Consider the following 23135-nt stretch of genomic DNA (forward strand, 5'->3'; position numbering starts at 1 on the left):
AGACTCACACTTTAGTAGCCTTTCACACCCCTCAAAAAACCTGTCAAGTAAGTATCAATAATGCCTGCCCTAGAGGCCTCAGAACCAAAGACACATGAGGAAACAGGGGGAGCTAGGTATACCTAGTGACAACAGCAAGTGTAACAGATGTAATCAACCAACATCCCTGGAGCCTGGCTTTGCTGATGCTCGCGACGTTGTTTATCGAGGGGGGCACTCACCGGAGTTCTAGTCCCGGGGCCACAGGTAGTAGGTGGCCGGCATGACGATGAGCCCCAAGAAGGATGTGAGGAAGTAGAAGAAGGTGTTGCCGCTGTCATCGTACTGGAACTGCTGCCCAGGGCAGCCGGGTACGCCCGTGACTGGGCAGAAAACGCAGTATAGGGGGATCCCGGGATTCGAAACCCCAAACATATGGCGACCCCTATATGCAGGGACTGAACAAAGTCAAAGGCATAACTCTTCGGTTCACGTGCATCTTTGCGTGACGCTCCAGTTACCCCCGAGCCAGGATGCTTAAAGACAAGAAGGCCTGATGGCCCTTGGCCTCGGTCTTTGTTACAGGCCTGGCTGGACTCTCATAAGCCCCCTGGCTGCCTGCACTTTGCTGCTCATAATCACAGCAGACAACGTGCAGGCGCTGTTGCTGAACGTGTTCGGGTGTCTGGGACGTGCACGGAGACGGGTTCAGCATATTTCAGAGGGGCCCGACTTCTAGGCACAGTGGACAGCGTCCACCCTTTGAAAAGAGTGAGGAGACATGTCCACCCCCGACTTGTGCCCTGCTCTATTGGTTTTATTGGTGCGGTAATTGCTACCCTTGGTAAAGATTATTATCATACAACTAGTGGTAATTGTAATTCGCGTACAAACGTTTGCTTGCACAGTGGCCCGAATGTAGCCCTTCACTCGTACCGAGGGCCTCAGTCAGGGCGCTAGCTTGTGCCTAGGCGAGCCATTCATTCAGCAGCAGAGTAAAAACCCTCGGAAGTCCTCGTGAGAGCAAACCCGGCATCTGCACTCACGTTCACGCTCCCGGAAGCTGCAGCGAGGCGCTATGAATTATAGATCACTCACTATCCCTGAGCGCAGCTGGGCCTTTAGGGGGCGGGAAGTGGTCGGGACAGAAGAGGGCAGCCTTTCTGCGCAGTACACAGCTTTAGGGAGCAGTGATCGCCAGCCTTTGTGTTGGCAGTGTTATGGTGCACTGCACACTATGGCGGATATACATTTTTCTGTGCATGAGCCATTCATTCAGCAGCAGAGTAAACACCCTCGGAAGTCCTCGTGAGAGCAAACCCGGCTTCTGCACTCACGTTCACGCTCCCGGAAGCTGCAGCGAGGCGCTATGAATTATAGATCACTCACTATCCCTGAGCGCAGCTGGGGCTTCAAGGGGCGGGAAGTGGTCTGGACGGAAGAGGGCAGCCTTTCTGCGCAGTACACAGCTTTAGGGAGCAGTGATCGCCGGCCTTTGTGTTGGCAGTGTTGTGGTGCACTGCACACAATGGCGGACATACATTTTTCTGTGCATTATTTTTAATAGCTTCGCAGTGGAGAATGAGAGAAATGAAGGTGAGAGAAGAAATAGGTAGAGAAGGGAGACGGGAGACATAGAAGGACGAGAGACGACAATGAGTCAGAAAGGAGACGCTGTAAACTAGAAAGAAGACAAGAAGAGAAAGGGGATATGGAGACGGAAAGAAAGACGACGATGAGAGACAAGCACTCTTCTGAGGACGACTTCTTCCGGAGGCGGTCGGGCTGAAATGGCTTCAGCAAAGCGCCACCATTTTCAGATTCGGGGGCGTGGTTTTCGTTCTCTCCTCTTCCCATTGGCTGGAAGGTAAAATTCCAGCCAATGGGAAGAGGAGAGAAAGAAAACAAGAAAGAAGTGTAAAAAAACGCCCCCGAATCTGAAAAAGACGGGGCTTGAACCGAGTGACGCCCCTCTCCTCCAATGGCTGGCCTCCGTTTAGGAAGCCAGCCAATGGAGAAGAGAGGCGGGTTCCAAGCCCCCTCTAAGAAACATTAAATTTTCGGGCTCCACCCACACTGCTTACGCAGTGCGACGGAGTCCTCGACCTAAAAACGGGGACATGTCATAGACATTGAAGTAGGACTACGGGTTGCAGTAAATATTGACATAAAAGTAGAACTATTTGACAGCTATCATAGACATAGAAAAAGGACTACAATGACAGCTCCCTCCACAGACCGAGATGAAGCATCAAAGACAACAAATCCGAGGTCTTTTATGGCACCCATCTCCTTCACACAGCAGTATTAGTACTTGTTATTACATTTACACTTTTAGGGACTATTGCCCATATTTGCCAAAATCAATAAAACATCACAGGCTAGCAAATGCCAGTGCAAAGAGAGCATGCGCGCGCATGCTCAACCGGAACAATGAAAAACAGGGACATTTCTCTGTTTAAACCGGACGCGGTTTGAAAACGGGGACATTTGAGTCACTTGGAGAAAAGTTTAGGGACACGGGACACTTCTCCAAAAATGGGAACCGTCCTGGGAAAACGGGGACGTCTGGTCACCCTATTACTAGTGCAAGTTTGAACAAGTTCATGTGTGTCTGTTCGTTTCACTTCTGCTTTGTGCCAATTTAAGTTCCATTTTTCCTCTGTAGGTCAATCAGAAATTATCTGCAATTAATCAACTGGAACTTAAACCATGGAATGCGACTCAGAAATGGAAGTCAGCTTTTCAGATTTGGTTTGATGTGAAATCAATAGAAAGCATATGTCTGAATATACACCGTTTTCATAAATGCTACAGTATTAATCCAAAAACCAAAACCAAGGAATAGCCTTATCATGCGCTCTCTTCGCGCCTCCAATAAAACAGGCATTAGTAATACGCTCATTTAATCTGTAATACATTGAAATGGTTTCCACCAAAGTTCATTAGCACGCAACAGAGGCACAGCATGGGCATAAGCAGTGCAGGCTTCCATGAAACCAATAACAGGTACAGGGCAGGTGACAGCAGTAGGATGCAAGGCTTCCTCATGCACACAGAACAAGTCCAACACAGGTCCGGTGCTTAATTTCAGCCAGTGGTTTCCGGTGCTCTGCACTGGCACTTAATTGTGAACACTGGCACTTATGATAGCCTGACACATGGTGGCATTTAAAAAAAATCTAATTTCAATATGAACACAGCAGTTTTTTCTTAATTCATTTTACATTAAAAATGACTATACCCGCCAGCCAATCCTTTCTTAAAACTTGGGGGCCTGGAATAGGCTGGACGGTTACACCCTACAGGGGCAGCCCTAATACCTAGAACCTGGGGCATTAAACAAAAACAAAACCTCAATGTTTCAGGAAGAAATACTTATTATAAACAACATGAATAGTTAAGCAAAAGAAAAGAAGGTACCCACAAAAGAAATGTCTTCAAAGCAAAAAAGGTTTGCTATTGAAAACAATTCTCACATAAATAACAATACAACAATCGTACATAAACAGACAATTTGTGCACAGTATGTTACAACACTAAATAAACATTAAAAAAAATATATACAATGTAGACAAAAAACAGCGGCAGAGAGATAACAATATAATAGGGTGTCTGTATTTTTGCTTGCGTATTATGAATATAATACAACACATGCTTTATCCTGATTTGCCAGGGGAGCATCAACTGAGTTTCGACCTCTACAATTTCTTAGGTCATCATCAGGACACATAAAAATAATAAGAGCAACCAAGAAAAAATGTGCAGCATATAAGGCTCTAAATTAATTCAGAGAACAATGAGCAATCATATAATTACATTAATTTAAAAAGACGATGGTCAACCATGTGGTAGCGCAGATCGAAACCATCTTAGGTGGAGCTTCTGGGTTCCCAGGATTGCCTTAGTCTTGGTAGGCCAGGAAAGATTGCATCTTTGTCCTGTACGTTTGCTTCGACCTGGCTCAAAGGCCACTGACCTGGGGCATGTAGTTATCAACTGGTGGTCAGCTGTTCATTACTACGTGTCTCATTGCAAGTAAAACAAGCACTGGCAAAGCCAGCAGTTCTCACCTTTTAAATACGAACACACAGCTACTGGTTGTGCCAGCGCTTGTTCGTTTTGGCACAGTTTATGGACAAAACCACTTCAAGTTGGCAGCATCTGAGTGTGCATTTCTCAGACAAAAGTAATAATGATGCCAAGATGAGCACCAGTGCGTGTGCGGGCAATAGCACAGATTTTAGCCATGTTGGATTGTTTTTAAAGTCATTGTTCTTAATTGACCATGCTAACATTTTGCACTACCGTTTGGACAAGAGTAGTTAGAAAATAAAGAAGCTGTGCAGAAAGAAAAATGTCAGCTAAGTGGTAGCAGTCTGTGTCAAGCTTTGCAGAAAAATAAAAACGTATTTGGGGGATGAAGGGCCGAAGGAAGTGAGCCTGGCAAGCCCATGGAGCGCTAAAAGAAAAAGAAAAAATAGTCCCCTCACAGCATTGGACCCATACAGTTAATCCAATCAGAGAAATGCTCCAGAGGCAGGCCAAACACAGGGCAGATCGTGAAATAATGAGCCCCCTGTCGAATGTGATGAGGGTTCAAAGTCTCCCAAATTCCCTTGTCCTTGGGCTGAATAGGAGCCCCCTCAAAGAGCTGGGGGCCTCTGGAGGGCTGTGGTCCCCCTGCACCGCAGGGGACCAGGGGGGTTCAGGTGCGGGTGTTATGCCCCTTTGCAGAAACAAGAATAAGGCAAAAAGTCATTGAATGAGGAGCAAGACGCTGACCCAAATCCCCTTTATGAGTAAATGTGAGGGACCATATTTATAATTTTTTCACACATTGCAACACAGCAAAAAACCTTGCTGCACTGCTCTGTGTAAAGGGGAGAGGACAGGAATGCACCATATCCATTAAGATATGGCGAATTCCAGCTCTCTCCTTGCACTGGCGCACAATGTGCTGCTTAGCGCCAAGACAGGCATCCTTGTGCCATGGTGCAAGGATGCTAGTGTTATAAGCAGGATTGTTTTTGTGCAGGAAGGGACACCTTCCTGCACTAAAACAATCCTTTGAGGCTTTTTGCTCTTTCTGCGTGTGCTGCAGAATGCAGCACACGTGGAAATAGGAAGAAATAAAGATATTTTTATACCTTGAGCCTCCCCTGAGAAGACATAACATTTTGACGCGTTCCCAGGTCTACCACTCATGGTAAAACTGGGAGTGCACCAACATCCATGTGTGGAGGCATGGAACTCCCATGCTCCACCTGTGAAACAGCTCCTTGGTGCAAAGTAACGCAAGGCGGGGACTTGCGTGACTCCAGATTTACCAAGCTCCACAGGGACACGCAAGGTAGCTTTGGGTGGCTCGGTAAATCTCATCTAGGTTTTGCATCACCCTGCGGTACCTTCTGTGGCGCATGGTAGTACACACAACTTTGATAAATATGTTCTGAGGCTTTTAGGCTAAAGACCTAAAATCAGTCAAATCACTGATGCTCAACACATCCTGGTAGATGTCAAAAGTGAAAAGTAGTGAGCATCAATACAATCTAGGATTATCAATATGTTCTGGGACTGGGGATTCCAGGAAGGTGTCCTTCATGGGAAGATGGTGCAGAGTACAGACTCTTCAGGGGCTCTAAAAATGGAGGGTTAGGGGAAGTACTTGATGCATTGAGTGTGACTACCAGACTGGTTTACACTCAGACCTGCCATCTGCACTTAGCCACCATGATTGGGATTCAGCTGGTCAACCAATTAGATCTGGGGCAAAAGTATTTAAAGACACGTGGAATACATATGTGAAGAATGCTTAGTGATCAAGTACCCAAGCTTGACACCAGGACTACCCCTCAGCCCTATTCATGAGTTGGGCACCAGTGCTCCCATATTGCACACTGTGTGCATGTCTCACTCCAAAAGCATGTCTGTTGAAAGCGGAATTCTCTATTGGCACATGCCATGTGCTCATACATACACTGATTGCCATATTGAAAAAAATAGGCTATTTTCCCAGTGTACAAAGGAACCATCATCTGCACTTTAGACAACACAGCAGTGAAAGACACCCATGAGAGGTGGATTAGTGGCTGCAAACCATCAGTATGTATTTTAATGTGGTGCACCGGTCTAATTTTAAGAGGGGCGGGAATCCTACTCCACAGTCAGATAACGTGTGTGCCCACACACACACACACACACACTTGAGGGGTGGATGCCTGTGGGAACATTTGACCCTGATAGTCCCTCAGAAAAGTCGCCTTCAGGATACGTTGGGTGCCACTCATTGAGTGTGCACAGTTAGTGTGTCTTTCAAGAGCCTGTTTGCCATAACAGCCATGTCAGTAATTCAGTATGGGCACAGGTGAAAAGATATTCTCTCATTTGTATGGGACCTGCCACCATGTAAATGAAGACACATCCCCTTGTTATCATGTGGGTGCAAATGTGCTCTTATTACAGGAGACCATACAAGCATCTGTGACCCCCTTATGTAACAAAAGTGCCCCAGAGGAGCAAAAAACATAAACAAATGCCCACTGCGGGCCAGGTCACTTCCTGCGATCGGTTCCAGGTCACGACTGGGGTGGCATCAAAGAGCTGTGTATAGGAGAATGCTAACAAAACTTCTTCAGTAGTGAGTGCAAACCATTAGAAAGCACATTTCAGCCTGAATGATGCCTAGGTGATGGGCATAGCAATATGTCAGTGGTACTCCCAGGCAGGACTCTGGTGCAGAGGAAGAGCTGTATGCTTGGGCTATCCATGAAGTATCAGGGTGAGGCATGTACGTTGGTGGGAAGATTGACAGGGGCACTTCTCTGATTGTCTGTGTCTACGTGATAGGCATAGCCCTGAAGCAGTAGTACAGGCCCGGACTGGCCGTTGCAGGCACCGGGCAATCCCCCGCTGGGCCGCATGGGTGGGGGCCGGTTTTGGGCTCCTGGGGGCCGTTTTTGTTACAGGGCCGTAACAAAATCGTCCGAAAACCGCCCCTGGCAAAGAGCGCGGTTGCTCCCCCAAACCCTCCCGCGGGGGAGAGTGGGGGGTCTGGCCGAGCACTTTGCCAGGGCCGGTTTCGGTTCCCAGTAGTAGTAGTGCTTCAGGTCAGGACTGGAACGTTGCCACAGAGCTGTGTAGTAGAAGCATCAGCGTGCTCAGGACGCAGGAGCAGCATGCGATCCAGGTATGGTGTAATATTACAAGAACTGGCGCATCTCTGCATATTAGCAGAGATGTGTCAGTGAATTTGCGTCACGGAAAAAAACGCTTTCGCCATCATGGATGCGTCACATTTACAATGCAGCACACCGTGACGCAAGGATTGATAGATGCGTGATGCATGTAATGGCGTAAAGGCAACCCATTGCTGGAGTCGTGTCGCAAGCAGGATCAAGCAGGCGTAAGGTTTTGACGCAGTGGCATCGTAAAAGTGACTCAGTAAAATCTTGTAGATTTCACTGTGTCACTTTTACTAGGCTTTCTTACTTCGGAATGCCAACCCTGCATACATTATACCGGACGCAGGTATAATGTAGTGCAGGGCTTTACAACATGATGCATCTCCCTAGATGCGTCACGTTGTAAATATGTCGCAATGTGGTGCATTGTTTATGACGCCGCTGGGTCGCAGAAGTGACGCAACAGCGGCGTAAAGTTGTCGTAAGGGGATTGTAAATCTGCCCCTATATATGCATATATGTTTGTATGTATGAATGCGGCGCTGCAGGTTTTCCAAGCCAGCCAGGCAGAGTCTGATCCGGAGGCTCAATGTGGGCTGCTTAATTTGTCCTTGCATCGCAAGTGAGCTTTGGAACCCACCAAAGGGCAAAAATCATGCATAATTAAGACCAGCGTGCAATGCGATTGTTTTCAAATGAAAGGGCACACCGGAGGCCAATCGGTAATTTAAAGAGCACGCAGGGTCCAGGGGTCACGCACAGCATTCCCAATTGCTCACTTTGGCTCAGAAAAAGAAGAATGGTCTTTGAAACGCGTCAGCCAAGAGGACTAAAATACGGGATCAGAAGCTGCAAGCTGCCTGTCTTGTACAAATAAAGGATGCTTCCTTACCTGTAACGGAGTGCGGCCTTAATTTGCTGAGGTACTCTTGGGACATGTTTGTATGTATGTGGTATTTCTATAGCACAAATCTAACCAAAAGGCAGCGAAGCATTGTATCAGGTCAGAGACAAGCATAAAGTCAACAGGTGAGAAGAGAGATAGCTGGTTTGTTGACAAATAAAGTGTTGTGATGTAGTGTTCTTGAAAGAGGTTTATTCTTTAATTCAGATTTCTGGTAGGGATGTTATTTTCCATATACATTGAAGAGCTGATTAAAAGAGCCCCCTCAAGTGAAACCGTCCAGGACTGGTCCGTGAGATGTAATGTGGTTAAATAAAAGTAGAGATGGTTCTCCATGCGGCAGTGGGGTGGGAGAGCTAAACGTGCGCCTCGTCCATCACCCGGTCTGTTTGCCCCACACGTGTCCTACACCCACACCCTCTCCTACCCTGGGAGCCAATCAGCTTCTTACCATAAACGTTCGAAAAAGATTCTTAAACTTGTGGGGCTTGAGTGGCGGCGGCCTGAGGGCAGACTGCACTTTCCACAATACAAAGTATTACTTTTCAATCTTTCTCAAACTATGTGAGGCATTTTTATCTTTCTCCAAAATACTCCATGACTGGAGCTAGAATAGTAAATAAACCCACTACAATTTAGGGGACTTGGGGGAGTTGCATTTTTAACCTTCACCTGGAGTCACAATAGTACATTTGACCTGTCAGTATCCGCGGTCCCCGCTGCTGCCCGAAGCCAGGACTCCAGGCACGAAGCATGGACTGCCGTAAAGTAGTGGCAGGCAATGGCTTCTCGGTGTCCCCCCCTCCCTGCATGGGAAACGGTTCTCACTGTAAGTTTCAAATCTATGCGCTCTCCTCCGAGCAGGCGTGTGTTAGGTAGAGTAGTAATCCAGGATTGGCAGTCGTTTATTTTCACATCTGTCAGAACAAATGACAGTACATATAACACATGTCCGGTTTTCAGAGAGGGTCGTCTGAACAAGACAAGCGTTCCTGTGTTCTGTGCAGAATTAGAAGCAGCCCTTATTGGAAAGCGGTTTGGCGAACACAGGTAATACTGTGTGTAAAAGTTGAGGTTCATTCTCTTTTGTGTCTCATTGTTTGTGTTTTGTATGTTGGTGAGATGAGCGCTGTCATTCCGTAGCCCATGGCCAAGGCAAACTTGTAGTTCTACCTCTGTTTGTGGACTGTCCCAAATGTTGTTTTCCAAACTCTGGTCATCCTAGATTGTACTGCAGCGATTGAGGACTGTAACTGGTGCAAAGTCGTTCAATGCCCTTTCATCCGTGGCCGGGCCCACTAATACGCACCTCATTTCCGCCTAATTTCACAGTTCACAGAGGTGTTAAATCTTTAAGGGGCATATTTACAAGAACTGCCGCATCTCTGCATATTAGCAGAGATGCGACAGTGAATATACATCACATACAAACCTTTGCGCCACCATGGATGCGGTGCATTTACAATGCGGCGTGCCGTGGCGCAAGGATAGACAGATGCGTGATGCACCTTTTGGCGTAAAGGCACTGCATTGCTGGAGTCGTGTCGCAAGCACGACGCAACTCCAGAAATAGTCAGGCGTGCCTATTCCTAACATGCTGCGTCACTCCTTATGCTTGCTTCAAGCAGGTGCAAGGTTTTGAAACAGTGACGTATGAAATATTGTAGATTTCCCTGCATCACTTTTATGAGGGTTTCTTATGTCCGAATGCCCACCCTGCATACATTATACCTGGTGCAGGTATAATGTAGCGCAGGGCTTTACAACGAGACGCCTCTCCCTAGATGCGTCACGTTATAAATATGTTGCAACGTGGCGCATTGTTTACGACGCCGCTGCGTCACCGAAGTGACGCAACGGCAGCGTAAAGTTGTCGCAAGGGGCTTGTAAATCTGCCCCAAAGTGTTTAAGCAAGTGTAATCAGAACAAATGACAGTAAATATAACACATGTCCGGTTTTCAGAGAGGGTCGTCTGAACAAGGCAAGTTTTCCTGTGTTCTGTGCAGAATTAGAAGCACCTTATTAGAAAGCGGTTTAGCGAACAAAGGTAATACTGTGTGTAAAATTTGAGGTTCATTCTCTTTTGTGCCTCATTGTTTTTGTTTTGTATGTTGGTCATCATGTCTCCAGTTCTGGGCCTTCCTATTAGTAGTCCATTCAAGTCACTTGTGTACCAGAATCCCAACTCCTAGGATGCAATCATGTATTCAGTGAAAGCCAGTTGTGGAGACCAGTTGCCCTGTTACATGGCGCCACATGCTCATTCATTTAAGGTAGGTAGGCTGACCAGGCGTTTTGCAGCCCCCTAGCTGGGACAGTCTGTTTTTCACCATCTGTCTCAGCAGATTTTGACAAATTTGACTCAGGTCCCGGTTTTCAAAAAGTTCGACTGGAAAAAGTGGCAGCCATGTTTTTTGTGCGTTCCAAAGCAGGACTAGATGTCAGCTCATATTAGAAAGCAATTACATTAAGAGGTAGCCCCTTGGTTGGTGTAACATTGTAGTCATCCATTTTTGCAAAATGTCCTGTTTTTTCATCTTCAAAATATGGCAACCATAATGTAAGGCATTATTTCACCCCCAAACACCAGTTCCCATTGAAACAACAAACTACCCTGAAAAGAGATTCAAATTCCAACCAACCATTCTTTTCTCTGTTTCTTCCTTGAATTCAGCTACTCGGGAGTCCGCCTTTGTCCACGCCATTGCGTCAGCTGGGGTGGCGTTCGCCGTCACCCGATCATGTGCTGAAGGGACGTCCACCATCTGCGGTTGTGATTCCCATCACAAGGGCCCTCCCGGAGAGGGCTGGAAATGGGGCGGCTGCAGTGAAGATGCTGAGTTTGGTGTGCTCGTGTCCAGAGAGTTCGCTGATGCCAGGGAGAACCGCCCAGATGCCCGCTCCGCCATGAACCGGCACAATAATGAGGCAGGCAGAACGGTAAGTGAGCTTCAACTGGCCGTCGTAGCCTTCCAGTCTCTGATCCCTACAAGGACACTTGGGGGCATATTTACAATGAAATGGCACAGCATGGCGCCACTAGCAATTTTGCTGCGCTGAGGTGCGTAATTCAAAAATGCAGGAATGCACCGTATTTACAAAAATACCTGGCACCCCTGTGCTCTCCCCTGTGCTGGTGCACAAACAGCAGCCACTTACCAACGCAGGCACCCTTGAACCATGGTCGACTTAAGATGGAACCAGTGATGAGCAACAATGTTCGACCTGGTTTATGAACATTTCCAACCAGTACCACAGAACTGAGCACTGGTATTAGGTCCTGTGCCGTTGTATTCTACATCCAACATCAAATTCACCTCAAAGTTATCAGGACACCCCTACTCAGATGTTCATTCTTCTTTGAAACGGCCTGTTGGCACATGGCCTTTTAGAACAGGCAAATGCCCATGCTGATATCGTGACTGCTTCAGAGTCACCCATCTAGTATAGTGCTTCCCTACTCCCAACATGTTTCTTGGAATTTGTTCCCTAAATATTCGATTAGATGAGCAGTTTCACGTCCAGTCTGGCGTTTGTGTTGTCTAAAGTATCCACTCAAAGGCTCCATGTCTGAACTGGTCACAGATTCAAATTCTGGCGGCTCCACTCAACCTGTTATCCTTCTCTGGTTGATAAAGTGAGTACTATTGGGTGGGGTAGCAATAAACAACTTGGATTCAGCATCCAGATACCCAGAAGGGGGAACATGCTCTTTACATTACATGTTGTGTTGTATGTCATGCAGACAATTCGATCCAGTAATGTGGTTCACTTGTCATGATCAAAAGACCAAAGAGACTTCTACACTATACACGAGAGAGTAGGACTGGTGCAGGATAGAGGTCATTGTGCATGTCTCGTTGCACTCCTTCCAGGGGCATGATGGAGAGGTAGGCTGGTGGCCTTTATGGAAGCCTGCTTGTTTCCTATACTTGGTCCATTAAATTATTCGATCATCATATGATCTGCAGTGGTACCTGGGTGCTTGCTACGTGTTACAAAAAGACACTTAACATTGGATAAGGTGTGGGAGGCAGTAAACCGCTGACTTACAGTAACCCCTATAAGACATGTAGGGTGCCAATTCACGAGGGCATCTATGAGTATGTGAACTATTACTACAGAGTACTTCTCTCCTGATCAGGAATGTTCTTGTGAAATGGGCCCGCATTATGAGCTCCCTGTTGTTAAAAGTGCAAAGTGCTTTCTATTTGTACTAATTCCATGAAATATTTCCTGAATGTTCCGATTGTAGATGTTTTGGTACCGATTCACAAAGACATTTAACAATAAATCCCAGACTGTATTACATTGTTAAATAAAAGCAGAGGACTCCTAATCGGAAGTACTTCTTCAATAACCATTGTCAACGAGCCCCCCTCCTGTTGGCCTCGTTAGAGAGATATCACTTGGTTTCATGCTGAGCTCCATCACATAAAAAACTTTGTTGAGGACCCACTTTAGGTAACATTTTCTCACAATTAAAATGTTAAACAGTGTGATCAAACTAAAACAATGCATTGGGGCTTGAGAGCATTTCCTTCAAGAACGGCTGACAAAAACTTATATTGAATGGTGTTTTCCAGTTTATCACAATAGATTTGAGTGAACAACTTGCTGAATGCACAAAACATTTCAGTGACAGCAGGAGAGGACACTTGCATTCAGGCCTGCAAGTAACTTTTCCTAGAGTGCTGTTCAGTAACATCATGTTGGGGCCCTGTCTGGTGCATGAACACCGCTTTTAAAAGAAAAAAATGTCTTGGGGAAACATTTTGAGGCATGGACCATATATGGCACCCCCCCAACAGTGAGCAAAATGATTTGCCTATCCTAAGGGGGAGGGGTGTGTGTGCGTGCGCACATATATATATATATATGTTCCGCCAAATGCTCGAAAGCTTAGGAGGGCACACAACAGCTCACCATCCATCTGGATTGCTCTGTGTCACTCGTTTCAGCTGCCGGTACTTTAACTTTGCCGACGCGTTTAGAGTCTCTCGGACTCTAGTGCCCACACCGTCATCCGCTCCCACCCAACATATTACACATTTTGCCCATATAATGATTGCACTGGACACATTGTTTATGGGTAAAGAACTGCTGCAGGTTTATTTTCATACAACAAAAGTATGGCATTCCTGGGTTATCTTATGGGCGATCCAGGGCAGGCAGCCCCTTGCTGCCTGCCCGCCTCATGAGCCAGTCAGCACAGAGGGTCGACGCCCGGACAGTGCAGCACCTTTGTAGATCCCTTTCCGGATCACGTGATCGTGTCTATACTCCCGCCCCATTCAGGGCGGAGCGGTATGGCACACCCCCGGTTGGTAAGGCCCCCCAACCGCCCGAAGGACTAACAGGGCGCCGTCAAGGTTTTCCCGGTACCTCCTGCGGCTCCAGGTCTATGGCTCAGGCACCCTTACTGTGCCAGGCAGAGGTACCCTTACTGTACCAGTCTGCCGCAGAGGTACCCTTACTGTACCCGTCTGCCTCCAGATTGCCCTGTAACTCCGCCTGCAACACAAGAAAATTCATTAAAACATTCCTAATGCGCCCACCTGCCCAGCTGCTGGGTACGAGGATAGGGAGGGTGCAGCGCCGCAGGCGGGCAGAGAACAGCAACAGAGGCTGATCTGGGGGCAGCCGGGGCATAAGTACCCGGCACGACCCCACAGGAGCGCCCTCCCCCGGAAGAGGTCACTGGTGTTCCCCGGGGGAGGGGCTGGCGAGGCTCCCGGGCCTCCCCTCTTAGCCCAGAAGGGGGGGGGCTACGACCAATGGCCACTAGGAGGGCTGCCCTGCTGATGTCCCCTGCATGGGACGCGGGCAGCGGCATTCTCTCTGAGCAGTAAACATGCATATTTTGGCAGTTTGCATCCTGGTATATGTAGTCCCTGGAACAACGAGTACACATTCTCCCTAAGTTGGTGTACTTGCATGTGTCTTTTAAAAAACAATTATTCTCCTTTTAGTAAGGTCCAGTTACTAAGAGCGAGTATATTTTGTATTTATAAAAGTTTTTATTGAAAAATATAAGTGGAATATACATTGGCAGTTCGTATTTCTTGTATACAGTACATGGCTTACTGTGCTGCACTCGACCAGGGATCAGTTCCCTATCAGAGCCTCCCATTTCCATTAACTCGGATGGTGCTCCTCCCCACGGCTCAGGCGGTCGCGTATTAATATGTTCCACCAAATGCCTGAAAGCTTAGGAGGTCACACAACACCTCACCATCCATCCAGATTGCTCTGTGTCACTCGTTCTAGCTCCCGGTACTTCTTTAACTTTGCCGATGCGTTTCAAGTCTCTCTGACTCTTCTTCCAGGGCAGTAAACACATGCAGTACCAACTCGGTTTTCACACAACATAGTTCTTTTATTGATTATGTGGCCCCCTAGTGGGCCTTGCTCATGCATTTTTTGGCACTTTGCTTCCTGGGATATGTAGTCCCTGGAACAGGTACACATTCTCCCTAAGTGGGTGTACTTGCATGTGTCTTTATAAAAACAATTATTCTCCTTTTAGTAAGGTCCAGTTACTAAGAACGAGTATATTTCAGACTTGGCTTGCTGTGCTGTACTCGGCCAGGGATCAGTTCCCTATCACAGCCTCCCATTTCCATTAACTCAGATGGTGCTCCTTCCCACGGCTCAGGTGGCCACGTATTATTATATTCCACCAAATGCCGAAACTAGCCTAAGCCCCAAGCCAAAAAAAGTTTACAAACATAAAAACAAATGAGCACATTTCATACAGACTTCCTTTTGCACAGATTAAAAACAATAAATTAAAATTGGAAGTTGGTTGTTCTGATTACAGTTCACATCACTACTATATACAGTTTTATTTTGAAATGAACTGAATTAGGCCCCTAATGCAAATAACAATCTAAAAGAAGTTCTTATATCTTTAAAAAACATTCATAGTCATTTTGTTTAAACAATAAGACTAAAAGAGACCAGATCCACTGCACAAGAGAATACTTTTTAAGATTCTCTTGATTACCTTTAGAGCCTCACTTAAACAGGGCCCAGTTTACCTTTCGTCAAGATTCACCCCTTATACCACAACCAGAACCCTCAGGTCTTCGACAGCCAATCTTCTTAAACCTCCCCGGTTTAGATGCAAAACCAGGGGAGGAAAAACCTTGACCACACTAGTCCCCAGGGCCTGGAATTTTCAGCCTCCCCATTTGAGAATACATAAATCTGAAACTCAATTTAGGAAGAATTAAAAACTTGGATTTTCGGAGCCCCGGACGCAGTATGGCTATCTCTAATTTAAATACCTTTGGTACAACTGCTCACTTCCATATCAGCACCAGGATGCTCCTTCCAGAGTGGCAGATTCGCGCTTTATAAATAACACTTTTCATTTCATTTCATTTCATACTCACTAAAAAAGAGAAAAAGCACCAGATGGAGGTACTAGAATTTTTTCTAATTGTTCAGTAATCAGAATTAACATATATATATATATATATATATATATATATATATATATATATATATATATATATATATATATATATATATATATATATATATATATATATATATATACACACACAATTTCCTCCCTCTTCCTTTGTTGGAAAGGACAAGCGGCACTCCGATCCTCCAGTACCACTAAATATTTATTCATCCTTCATCACAAAGTGCATAATGCGCAAAAAAATAGACAGCCAACACGTTTCGGCGCTTTTGCCTTCGACTGGACCCAAGAGTCCAAAAGCACAAACAGTCCATTTAAAGTGACTTTGTATGCTAGTCCAGCCATTCTTTCTATTAAAAACAACTAGAATGCTCATGCTATTCTGCAAACGTTGACCCATTGCTTCCCTCCATTTTGGAATTTATTCCATAACATATATCTTTTTTCTCTCTTCATCTTAATTATATTAATAACTTGTCACATTTCCATGTTAATTTTAACACTCATTTGATATAATTGTTCGCTAAATTACTGAGTAATATTCACAATATCACTGTAAAGTACATTCAAAGTGAGAATATCAGTTTCTTCAAAACAAATTTAACATGGAAAGAAGACTCACATATATAATGATAAAACACCAACATCAAGAAATGTGGAATTTTGCGTAACATGAAATTCAGGAATTTCACCAGCGTAATTAATTGTTACCCCATAAAATGCACATTTTAAATTAATGTGGCTGATTTCAATGTGCCTGTTTTTGTGTCTCCCAATAGACAATCTTGGATCACCTGCATTTAAAGTGCAAATGTCACGGCCTCTCCGGGAGCTGTGAGGTGAAAACCTGCTGGTGGGCTCAACCTGACTTCCGGACGATTGGCGACTATCTCAAGGACAAGTACGACAGCGCTTCAGAGATGGCGGTGGAGAAGCACAGAGAATCTCGCGGATGGGTGGAGACTCTCCGGGCGAGGTATGCCCTGTACAAACCTCCAACTGAGCGAGACTTGGTCTACTATGAAGTTTCTCCCAACTTCTGTGAGCCCAACCCAGAAACAGGGTCCTTCGGGACCAAGGACAGGACATGCAATGTAACCTCCCATGGAATCGATGGCTGCGACCTGCTCTGCTGCGGGCGAGGACACAACACGAGAACGGAGAAGCGCAAAGAGAAGTGCCACTGCATCTTCCACTGGTGCTGCTACGTGAGCTGCCAGGAGTGTATACGGGTCTATGACGTCCATACCTGCAAGTAGATTGGGTATGTTAAACCTTATGCCTAAATCTTTCCATCAGGTTTTACTCTACATATAATTAAATGCTAGGCAGAAAATTCAGTGAAACTTCAAATTTTCTTCATTGATTTCAGCAACGGATGGAACTTTATACTGTTCGACCTTTTAGCCAAGACCAGTTTGTATGCTGGGACTTACTTATAGTTTCGTTTTTCTAGTATACATTCAGGTAAACACGGCCAGTTGGTAACTATGTATCAGTTGGCTTGTTTGCATGTTAAGGTATCACGTGACCTTTTCAAGGAAAGCTAGAGCTGTGCGATTCTTCTTTCTCGACTGGCCACATAATAAGGCAAAAATACCAAAATAGAGCATCAATAGTAGAAAATAAGGGTGGGAAATCTCTCAAATTATGTCCCAAACCAGAAATGGGTGGAAAGAGGTAAGTGGACTTACAGAAGCATTTGAGTCATTTAAAAAAGGATGGTCTGTATGGGATGGGATTAGGCAGCAATGTGAGCAAGCTCCCTCATAGCACACACCTAATGGGCCTTTAATCAGAGCTGTCTGTGTCTCGAGTCCCAGCAGTGAGGATGGAGAACAGAGGTTCAAATGGAGCTTTCTGGAGCAACTAAGAATCGGGAAGAGCTGCCCGCCTGAGCTGTCGCCTCAAAGAAAGATACATAAGACTCAGAACTTCAGTATCACAGCATCCTAAGATGGTACCCATTGCCTTAGCCTCAGAAGAAACACACCTTTGAGGAACGGCAGGAAAGGGGTGGGCCTTGGGACCTCTTTTGCCCAATTTTGATGAGTCCTTGTCTGAGAGTGACACTCAGTTGCCTTTAGGGTGCCAGAAGGGGTGCCCAGAGACATTGGGTTGAAGCACGGCTGGACTGGGAATGCAAGCCAGCCCTGGCCATTTACTCAGAGCGGCACGGGAGTAGGGGAGGGGGCGTTGCTGGTGGAAACACTGTTGCTTGTGTTACTGGGGGCAGATATTGCAGTGCTGCTGCAAAACTGTCCCCCAGTAACAAAAATGGCCCCCACGGTCCAAAACTGGTCTCCACCCTTCCAAGACCACTGGGACGACGCCTGGTGCCTTCTACGGGCAGCCCAGCCCTAGGTTGAAGCTTTGTCGTCATTGTCACTCTTCGTACAAACAAAATCTCAAACAAGGTCTTTGACCCAGCTGAGAAGCCTGATACATCAACACCAGCCGCTGTGGCTGTGCTTACGAAGGTGATGCTTTTCACCCTACTACTTATTTAGAATTGAGTCTATGAGGAAATAAAGTGATGTGCCCTATGTCCTTCAGGAGCTAAACTCTGACCTTGGTTAAAAGATCGACACTCTAAGATCAGACCAAACTTGGTAAACAAGAGGGTGATGGAGATTGGGGGTAAAATCAAATGCCTGGAGGAAGCCAGAATCACTCGAGGGAAATCTTGGCGCCCTATATGCACAGGGAGAGGCTATAGTGGTGCACTGTGAAGACCTAGATAATGGCTCTAGGGAGGGATAGCATCGGGTTACAGGCCTGGAGGAGGGAGTGGATGGAATGGATTGCAGACTTTATTGGGGGGCTGTTCTTTTTAATGCTGGGGTAGAAGCATTGAGAAGCAGTGGCGTAACGAAACTTGATGCTCCCCCCTGCAAAGTACAAGCAGGCCCCCTGTCACTTTGCCCCACCACCAAAAAATAGAGTGTATCAAGTTAACACTAACTGGTTCAAGACCCAGTCAATGTACTGTGCTGCAGGGGCTCTCTGGATCTGTTCCCCCCGCACTGCAGGGGCTAATGTTACGCCACCACTGAGAAGTCCTTCTGGAAAGGGTCCACAGGGTTGGCCAGGAGCGAACAACAGACACTTGGCACAAAGACATCCTCGCTTCAAAGTGAAGGGGGAGCTACTGCGAGCTGCCAGACTCAAAGGCTCAAGCGCCTCTTAGAAGTCTGAATGCTCTCTCTTCCAGGACATCACACCCACCACCCTTCAGCCCAGAAAGTACTTCCGCCCAATCACGGAGAAGTGGCAAAAAGACAAGACCAGGCACCGATGGATGTTTTCATTTAGCATCCCCTTTGAATTGGCAGAACAAGGTACACCACCGCAGACAGGGAGGAAGCAGCTCCGGAGTCAGGAGCAGGAGTGGGACTCAGGTGGGGACACACGTGATCTGAGATTTACTCTGAAGACAATACAATGCATTGATGGTCAAAGACTAGATCTCAGTGCAGATGAGCTGCCAAGATGAAGGCTAGAATCTGATTTGGAGAAGCCCAACTCTTTGCAACTTTCTATACTTGGTAATACCTGATGAAATGAGATCGAACTATGGGCGAAGGCATTGCTAGCTCAGTGGCTATCTAGGACGGACTGTGATTATTTAGGACGGAATTAGCAAAGACTAAGGGATTACATTTGAGGATGAGGATGTAGTCTTGATGGGGCATATTATCAAGACAGGCGATAAAATAATCGCGCTTTATCTGCAGAAAACTGCAGATAAAGCTGCGATAATGGGCTTGATAATATGCTCTGTGGAATTCCAAACGAAGCCCATGTTATATGTGATAACATCTAACATAGGCTTCGATTGGAATTCCATAGAGCATATTATCAAGCCCATTATCGCCGCTTTATCGGCAGTTTTCTGCCGATAAAGCGGCGATAATTTTATCGCCTGTCTTAATAATATGCCCCTATATTTCTTCTCATGTAGCAGAAGACACAAGGCAGGGCCAAGTGGAGTCTCCTATTCAAGACCCAATATTCCAGCACGATGGAGTAAGCTCGGTTGCACGTCCCAGGGGACTCCTGTTTGGCTAGCCCCCTTTTAATGTTATTTTTACCATGTTCCTCATTATTATGTGACACATTAAGGGAACAATCCAGGTAGGCATTGTCATTTTTGACTTTTTGGTGTGGATAGGAGGAGGGAGTTGTGTGGGGGGGTTTTGTTAGTTTCCAAAATAAAATCACAGGTTTTCTTGTACCAGGGATCACATTTCCGAGGGCCACGGGTAAGAAGCCTACTGGAGTGACTGGGCACACACTATTAAGATGAATGTGCTACCTTATATCAGGTTCTTTCTGGATAAGTACAAAATATGCTCACACTGTTGAGGTTGTGAGGGAAACTGTCTTTTCCCTATTTACAGTTCTATAAGAGAGCAGCAAATGTAAGAATGCTTGGTCCATAAAGCAATCTGGACACACATTGAAAGAGTGGTCACTGCTGAGCCTCTCTGAGACTTGTCATGGATACCAAACCCTGATAGACCCCCACAGGGTCTGTCTAACCAATCCTACACACACTACCCTAGCAGTCTGGGATGCAATTAGTACGCAGGTGGGGCTTACCGCGTTCCCAACACCTTACATTCATGCACTCTAACCCCTCTGAAACTCCTGCCTGAGGACCCTTTGATAGCTGAGGTGGAAAAGTTGAGTCACGATTGTGTACTTGTTTGATAAATACACAGTTAGGTCATTCAGGGCCTGCAAGGAGCCCTAAGATTCTAAAGTCTTACCAATAAGTGTCTTAACCTTTTTTCCACCCAACACATTACAATCTATAGGGAGTGTTTTTTAGCCTTTTACTTTTCCCTCAAATGCTCCCCAATCACTTCTTAGCCCTGATCATGGCAGAGGACTGCATGGCCAGCGTTGACTGTTTTGAACTGGACATAAGAGCAGTCAATGTCCTTGAAGGATCCCATTTCAAAGATAGAATTTTTTTTCCCTCCATTCAGTTTCTTTTCTCAACCCTTCTCTCTCAATTGCTTGAGGCTGCCCTATTGTTTTAGTATTTAGTATTGGACCCCCCGAGCCCTGTCCCGTAATCGGAAAATTGGACTACAGGCTTTTCTCTCCCTACTATCCATAATGTTTTATTTTGCAATAATTGATAAAAAAGGAAACTTCTTTTATTTATTCACATATATATATGCACCAACGCATCCTTCAGCAATTACGAGCCATAGTCAACTGCGATAAAAGCTATCCAGTAGCTCGGCATTTTGACCAGTATCACAGTAGAAACCTATCCCATCTGAGTTACTTTGTGATAGATGCAGTCAGAACCTCCAAGAAAGGTGGAGACTACGAGAGACAGTTGAGACAGTTGGAGTCCCTTTACATTGTTCGCCTCAACACAAAGATCCCGGGGAGTCTGAACATGGAGGAAGATCTGAGTACTTTTCTTTAGTCCAACATCTCGTACATTAATACATGCCATCTGTAAATATGTCACCATCAGAACAGCTAGATGTATGTTTCTATTATATGGATAAAATATCCTGTTCCCTTGCCTCAATAATCTGGGTTTCCACGCTTTTTGCCCACGATATAACTGGGATGATGTTGGTCTGTGGGAGGGACCAATGTTTTCTATAATCGTATGATTGAATATACCACCATGCAACACATAGAGGCATTTCAAGATATACAATTGAATAAGATTGTTATGCATTTGCATATTTTAACATTATATGGTTTATATTTTTTCCCTCAACCCCAATGTGTCTTATACCTGCCGGTCGGGACATTTAGCACTCCTTCACTTTAGTATAATTTATTTACGCAGTGGTCTGAGATATTGAAACAGCATTCAATTACAAGTACATTTTATCAAATGCAACATGTTACAAAAAATTTTTTTTTAATTCATTAATTGATATGTGTTAACAACAACACGCCATAATTCTATTTTCACCACGTGGACTTTTTTTGTTAATTTCAAAAAATCATGGTGCTGCCAAACTTGTTATTAAATAATTTTTAATAATGACTTTAATCTAAGGGCAAGATGGACGCCTTTTGGAAATTTATGTCAAAGATAATCAATGTTTACAGCGTATTTGCACAGTGATGAAATTGTTTCATTTGCGTATTTGCACAATTTATTAACAGTGAACGTTTTTTTTTTTGCGATATTTTGCACATCATTGTAACAATGCACCTGCACTTTAAATCATAATTTCCATGATTTGAGGCAGTCGATCTTTGTGAATGTGCCTTTGATTAATTTGTATTTGTACTATGTAATACCTTTGCTGCAGTAATTGCAACACCAAATACAACATATGTACCTTTCAAACATGGCCGCCATGAAAATAAGGTTTGAATTCACTCACCATTGACTGAAGTCCGCTTTCTATGTCATTAATTGAATTTGGCGTTTTGGCGCCCTGTGGTAATTGTTTGTTGCAGCATTTATATGTGTACTCAGCCACTAAACCCGCTGACAGTGAGCAAGGGCGTTCACGCCCGAAACGCGTCTGTTTGGCGTTTTGTTGCACCTCTGCACTTTTTGATGGAATAAAAGAAAGATAACTCAAGAAGACTGGCTTTGGATTCATTCATCTGTGTCTGCGTACTGGACCTCGTGCAAAGGCGTTGCATGAGTAACTGGTTGGAGTGTTATATATATATATCAAGCAAGTGTAACCTCCCAGGCTCCGACCGCAGCGACCCAGGAAATCACGCAGATCCAGTAACTTACTTTAAGCACAGATTTTATTAAAAGCTGAACCAAGCAATCTGACGCGTTTCGGGCATCCGCCCTTGCTCACAGACAATCAGAGTTGGAAATGCTTGCGTTTAAATACTGAATGCTTAACAGTGAAAAGTGCATTTTTTTCATTTTTTTGTCATACACCTCGTGATAGTAGAAAGAGAGGACAAACTACTGGTAGTGCATAGAGTAGTCTGTTTTCCAAACATTTCAATTTTTAAAACAGTCGGAAATAGAGTTAATTTTCTGGTTAAAATCCACATATTATAGTGACAATATTGAAAACCCGTGATATATAGAAAAATAGTACAAAAGACATAAAAAGCATAAAATGCCTGTACTTGTAATACCAAATATTAGTAATCATAGCCCTCGCATACACAACATATTCATAGTGCAAAAATGCGTAGAAAAGTGCCAAGTGCATCATTAAAAATTAATGTCACGATAGATGCAATAAAAAATTATTAGTAATACTAATAATTTGTGCAAAATAAGCCATATTGTAAACATTGTAATGTTGCATCTATACTTATCACTGTGCAAATCAACGCAATATGTAAACATACGACTGTAGCAGCATGTTTATAAGGCAAGGACTATTTGATTTAGATACCACAGGAATATCATTGTCACAGATCCGATTGTTAAAAAAGCATACTTATCAGGAAACACAGAGAATGCCTATTGTCTATGTCCTCAAAGAATAGGTGTTACCCAAGAATACAGGAACATAAATTGTGAATCACCGTGAAACATATATAAGAATAATAAATTTTACGTGCAAAAACCCAACAAGGAGATATCGTATTAATCACATGGGGGAAGGCGGCAGCCTATCAGGACTCACATACCCAAAGTAATACAGA

The 23135-nt window shown here is 45.0% G+C and overlaps 1 protein-coding gene across 1 annotated transcript in view; it reads left to right on the forward strand.

The window, feature by feature from the left end:
• WNT3 (Wnt family member 3) overlaps positions 1 to 23135 on the forward strand; it is a 156983-nt gene that overhangs the window by 130661 nt on the left and 3187 nt on the right. The window contains exons 3-4 of the mRNA XM_086923837.1: positions 10743 to 11008; positions 16286 to 16770. Of these exons, the coding sequence (XP_086779963.1) occupies positions 10743 to 11008; positions 16286 to 16765 (746 nt within the window). The 3' untranslated portion in view covers positions 16766 to 16770. The remainder of the gene's footprint in view (positions 1 to 10742; positions 11009 to 16285; positions 16771 to 23135) is intronic.

This window comes from Lissotriton vulgaris, chromosome 5 (assembly GCF_964263255.1).
Source record: "Lissotriton vulgaris chromosome 5, aLisVul1.2, whole genome shotgun sequence".
Taxonomy (NCBI): domain Eukaryota; kingdom Metazoa; phylum Chordata; class Amphibia; order Caudata; family Salamandridae; genus Lissotriton; species Lissotriton vulgaris.